At 37.0% G+C, this 6,000-nt stretch overlaps 1 protein-coding gene across 14 annotated transcripts in view; it reads right to left on the bottom strand.

Moving 5' to 3' along the window:
• The window catches only part of PTPRD (protein tyrosine phosphatase receptor type D), a 2,135,645-nt gene that overhangs the window by 200,431 nt on the left and 1,929,214 nt on the right, over window positions 1–6,000 (bottom strand). For all 14 annotated transcript variants that reach the window (XM_079926376.1, XM_079926379.1, XM_079926370.1 and 11 more), the window contains 2 exons: window positions 3,758–3,946; window positions 1–59 (listed from right to left, as the gene is read on the bottom strand). The exon at window positions 1–59 is cut by the window's left edge and continues 52 nt beyond it. In XM_079926376.1, coding sequence (XP_079782502.1) covers window positions 1–59; window positions 3,758–3,946 — 248 coding nt within the window. The remainder of the gene's footprint in view (window positions 60–3,757; window positions 3,947–6,000) is intronic.

The following is a 6,000-nucleotide window of genomic DNA, read 5'->3' as shown; positions in this document are numbered from 1 at the left end:
GGCAACACACTCATATTTTCCTTGGTCAGATTCTTCACTCTGTTCGATCTGAAGGGCTCCTGTATGGATATAAAATATATTGCCAAAGAGATGGTCAGAGAAGGCTTTCTCGGTGCAGCAAGCTAAACCTCTTAACAATATGAAAAGCCCTGCACAGGAAGATCCGCTCAACGTCGATTCAATCTCTTGCTAAGGTGCACAGACAGAAAATGATGCGATGAGAAAAACATATAGAGATTATTTTTTTTTAATTTTTTACATCACCAATGCTAGCATAAAAAAAAACAATATCTCTTTTCCCAAGCAAGTATTCTAGTCATAATTAACACGCTTATTTCCTAGACTAATAAAATGAAGATGGGTGAGACTGCTTCAAGGAAGTATGGCTTTTAAATCAAACAAAAGATTAATTTTTGGTTTTGTTTTGTTTCATTTTGGTAACAAAAGTGGCGCAAAAGAGAGGTACACTCAAAAAAAACCAGGCCGGGTTTTCAAGAAAGTCTTCTGCTGAAGAAAGCCAAAAATACGCAGCAAGCACAAAAAAGGCTGCATGAAGCAAAAAAATTAAAATTAGTTATTATATATCATGAAAATATTACTTAAAGAAACAAAACTCCCTTAAGACATGCAGATTTTTAAGAAAAGAAAGACCAGTTTGCCACGACTTACAATCATTTATTATGTTTGCTGAAAAACAAAGAGTAGTTGAATTAGAAGGTTTTTTTAAAAACTTCAAAAGCATGGCCTATGCCAGCCCGGAGGGCCAACCAACCACTGCTTGAGGACCTCGAGACGGATCCCCTAAGACACCCATCAAAATCCACCAGTGGGATTAGCAGTGTGGTGTCACAAAACCCCAAGAAAAATACAAAACAAGAATTATAAAAGAAATGCACACTGAGTCAAAGTCTAAAAAACCAGCAATCCACATACCACCAAGAATACTCAGCACCTTTTGTCTCCAGAGCCTGAAGGACAGAAGATCGAAAAATCCAGAAGCGAGTAATCCAAGAAAAAAAGAAGTGGGGGGGAAAAAGCACTGCTGTCAGGTTGTAGGCGAGTGTGATCAGGTGGAAAGGGGAGTCATTCTTTGACTTTTAGGACAGTAAGAGAAAAAAGAATTGAAGAACAAAAGCAAAAACCTTTTGAAAGATAAAGACAAAAAGCAGGTGTTCCAGGCTGTCTTCTGCATGTCTGCCACTGTTCTCCAGACCATCTTGACTTTGGTCCAGAACAAGAACAGCTAAGGAAGAAAAAAAATGATTTTTTTTTTTCTCCAGTTGGACCAAAAAAAAAAAAAAGGAAAAAGAAGAAAAAAAAAAAAGGAAAAAAAGGAAAAAGGAAGAAGAAGAAAAGGAAAAAAAGAGGGACAGATGGTACGCTGTGACTGGTCTGCGGTCTAAAGACCTGGATATGCTTTCTTTGAAGCATATCACAACTTAAAGAATCATTTTCATAAAGAAAGAAATGAACAAAACAAAGAGAAAAAGAAAAAAAGAAAAGAAAAATTCACAAGATGAGAGTCACCAATCATAACCAAACAGTACAAAGGAAAAATATAACATTGATGGACATTATTGTAATGATTTTGAAAACAGGACAAATATGAGAGTGATGAAAGGACAGAAAGAATGAGTAAGATCATTCTGTGAACGTTAGTTCAGCACTCTTACCTCTTATTGGTGTACCACCTGGGTGGATAATATGAATGCAAATAAGATTAGAAAGAAGAAGCATTAGTACGAGAAGAAGGAGGCTAGGGCTGGGGAGAAGAATTAAATTAGATTTACAGAATTAAATAAGGTCTTAAAAGAAACTTGAATTACTATACTGGTAAAACAGGAATATATTAGGTAGTATTATTAGATCATAAAAGCAAGTTGCATTATACCACAGAGGGCAAAGACCACAACAGGCAGCATTGCCTTTCTCAGAGAAGCAACTGAGTTCTTAGGTCTGGGGTCATATAGGGTTAGAATTATATCTTATAAGCCTCATAGTCTTAAAAAAAAAAAGAACTAAACAATATTTTTAAAGACATAGTTGAGGGAAATACTGGCTAATCTATTTAAGTATATATATAGATATGCATATATATATACTGTTATAGGAAATACTAAAGAATAACTAGAAACAAACACTGTTCACTGGATATATCTTATGCTACTTACTATGCTACATTTGTGTGATATAACTTGTGTTCTATTTTATTTCTACACAGTGTTCTTACGATAACAGTTCCGTGGATGTGTGTGTGTGTGCGCCACTAAGGAAATCTGGTGCCTACACTGACAGTTAGTAAAATGCATGCCATGCATTTTATTAATAATAATAATAATAATAATCTGAATATGGAAATTAGTGGGGGGTGAAGTGCGCTTCAGAACTAAGCACTTACCAATAGATTCTGGAGATTTAAATACGGAGAGAAGAAAGACAGCATAAAAATATTATTATATTCCTTAAAATTTGGTACAAATTTTTCAGAGTTAAAGCTTTATATACTAAATCATCTATGTTACATGTGAATAATTAATTCTTTATTTACAATAACAGAATGCTAATCTACACAATTCTGCTGACAACAAGCAAAAGAGGCAGTTAACAAGACGCTTTAACATCACAGGACAGGTCAAAAGCTGAGAATTCTGGGAAGACAGGCAGTTAAACAACTTAGAATTCTGTATCAATATTACTACCAATGCCAAAGTAAACAGCTTACTAGTACACATCCCTGAGAAATTACCTAGGGACAGGCTCTAAAACTTAACAAATTTAGAATTATCTCTACTTTTAATCTAAAGAGAGCAAAGGAATAAACTTGGGATGGGGATGGAAGAGGCAGAAAGGGCAATGGGTAGCGAGAAGGAGAGAGGGGGGAGAGGGATGGGGGAGGGGGAGGGAGGGAGGGAGGGAGGGAGAGAGAGAGAGAGAGAAAAAAAGAGAGAGAGAGAGAGAGAGAGAGAGAGAGAGAGAGGCAAAAGCTGGAGTCTACACCAAAAGCAGACTTCTGTAGATCCAGTCACTGGAGGGTTCAAAAATCTTTGATGTGGACGCACACTACTGTGGCTAATGTGTAGAAAATACTCACTCATAATAATATTATAATAATATTAATAAAAATCCCCTCCTTTCACTGGTACTTTGTGAAGGACTTTATAAAAAAAATACATCTGGTTACTCATGAGATAACACTTCTGTGTTTCATGTATTAGTGAAAAGAAAGTAGATGTGCCCAAACTTACTAAACTTTGGTAGTTTGATGAGTTCAAATGCAGAAAAGAGAGAGAAAACACACTTTAATAAAACTGAATCATTTTAGCATTTAATATGAACATTTTTGGTTTTTAATGGATATAACCATTGGAACTCCTTGCAAGTTCTGAATGAAGTCCAATGTTGAAATAAATTTCGTTCAAAAGAAAACAGAGAAATAAGAAAGAAAGAGGAGAAAATGGATCCATCAAATACTGCGGAAGAGCAGTAAATTAAAAAATTATCAAAAATGCAGTCACAGCACTGAGCAATGTGGATTAAACAGAAGCTGCAAAACACAGAGAGGAGAAGAAAGACAGACTCTGAAACGGGCTATGACATCACAAACGTGGACAACACATTAAATAACAGAGAAAGAGAAGAGGGAGAAAAATCAATACCTAAATATTAAAAATAAATAAAATAAAAATAAAGAGAGAGAAAACTAAAAAGAAAAATTAAAATTCTCTAGGAGCTTGTGGAAACAGTAACAAGACCCTACCTGATCGTAACTGCTTAATACGGCCATTGTTGTTGCTTGTGTCGACAGGTAAGAAATCTTTGAACCAAGTGATTTCTGGATCCGGATTCCCACTGGCTGCACAAAGCATGGTGGCAGTGCGTGTACGCTCAACCACCTTCAACTGTGGGCCCATGTCAATGGTAGGGAAGCCCCTGGGAATTTGATCCTCTGCAAGACAAAAGGTGATACAAACATATTATCAAGTCAGATACCCAAGATTCAAGAGATATTGACCATTAACCTCTCCCATTAACCTATCATTTGTTGAGAAGCTAACACAAACTAGGTAGCATTGCACTGTTACATTAAGGAACGTTGTTCCTGGCCAGAAGAGTGCACAGTCTAAGAGGCCAACAGCCTAACAAAGAGCTCAAACATGTATGATAAAAACCATGACCAAGGAATGGATCAAGTTCTCTGGGAGCAGAGAAGGAGAAGTCACTCTACAGTATGTGTCTGATGAGGTCAGTGAGCACCAAGAGGAAGCTGTGAAATGAGCCTTTAGGAACAAGTTGAGTTGTCCAGAAAGAAAGGAACGTCAGAAGTACAGGCACTGAGAAGAAAACTTTTCCTTGAGGGAAAACCATTGATCCAAAAGAGCTAGCTTTACGAGGACATGGTGAACAAGCAGGTTAGCTGGACCAAGCTATCTGTATTTGAATCTGTTGTTTTTCTTTTAACTTTTAGGTAAAACTCTGTATATTTTTTCACCCAAGCACAGGTTCAACCTGAATGAATTCCTTTGTAGAGAGTTTCAATTAGTCAGAAAAGTACCTGAAATTCTCCCTTACAAAAGAAGAAAAGAACAAAAGCAACTCAAAAATGCAACACAGAAGCATACATACATTCCTCAGGGTAAGAGAACACTTCTTCCATTCCAAAGGCCTACACCATTTTCAGTCATTAAAAAGTTGAAACTCCTAAATTTTGAATCTTCAACTCATCCAAAGTTCATTTCTCCCTATCCCACATCAAAATTGCCCCAGATCTTAGATCTTGAGAAATTAAAGTCCTCCTACGTCCCTCAAGCATGACTACATTGATACCCTGCATGGCCAGCTCTTCTAGTTAGCATTAGAAAGGTATATTATTCTATTCAAGGATTGAAGGAATTTTAGTTATATGGGTGAGAATTATCTAAATTAGAACTTGGGTGTTTGTCTGAAGACTATTATGAAACATTTTGACGTCCAGTTGGGCCTGGTGTTAATGTAATCAACATTCCAACATTCCCTCATGACCTCTGATGAATTGTCATCAGCCAGCAATTCCAAAATGACTCTAAAGCAGAACCAGTGAGCAAAACAGAAACCATCAGGTGTGGTACCTGGCTTCTACTTGGATGTCTCCCACAATTTCTGGTATGATTCTCTGAGTCTTGCTAAAGATGCACAATTTCAAGGGAAAAGGTCACATTTTGATGACTCCACTGCATTGTTGACCAAATCTGTGTTCTCCACTCTCTCTCTACTTACAGGGTAAACTCAAATCTCCTAAATCTGGCTAGCGAAGTCTTTTAAAATCAGGACCCATTTTTCTCAGCCTCTCATGGATGACCTCCCTCATAGGAAACATTTCTTCTGCCCACAATGAAATTCTCACCATTCCCCAGACAAATCATATCCGATGAGTACACCGTCTGTGTGTCTCTAGAAAGCCACACAACCAAAATCACCGTCTTTATAAAACTTTTCAAAACTCTCTCCAACAGACTTAATCTTTTGCTCCTCATATCAACTGCAGTAGTAAGTACCTAAATCCACTGCCTTGTATTTTTTAATTCTCATCAGTTCATCCTTCTGTAATACAAATTTCTCCATGCCTCGCCTGCATCCAAATTCCCTGCCATCAAGTTAGTCTGGGTTGACAGATTTTGAGAGAGCTCCAGTGATTGCTAAGCCTAAATATGAATATATCACAGTGATTAAAAAGTTTCCTACTACACATAGTAGAAAACTACTTATGGTAGAGAGTTCATCAGAGGAATAGTTCAGAACTAGAGAGAGAGATTTGGAATGTGAATAGTAAAAGAATGTCAAAATACTACCAAAGATTAAAGCTCCCAAGAAAGGGAAGATATCCTGAACATTAAATCCAGGTTTCTGTAAGAGAAAATCAAGGTGCTAATAGGGAAAAGTAGACTCGGGTTCTCCCAAGGGAGATTTATGAAAAGTCCAAAAGAAGTTGCTGAAGCAGTTGGGTTTGACACATGGATTCACCAG

This window comes from Stenella coeruleoalba (genome assembly GCF_951394435.1).
Source record: "Stenella coeruleoalba genome assembly, chromosome: 7".
Taxonomy (NCBI): Eukaryota; Metazoa; Chordata; class Mammalia; order Artiodactyla; family Delphinidae; genus Stenella; species Stenella coeruleoalba.
This window is presented reverse-complemented; position numbering and strand designations above follow the sequence as displayed.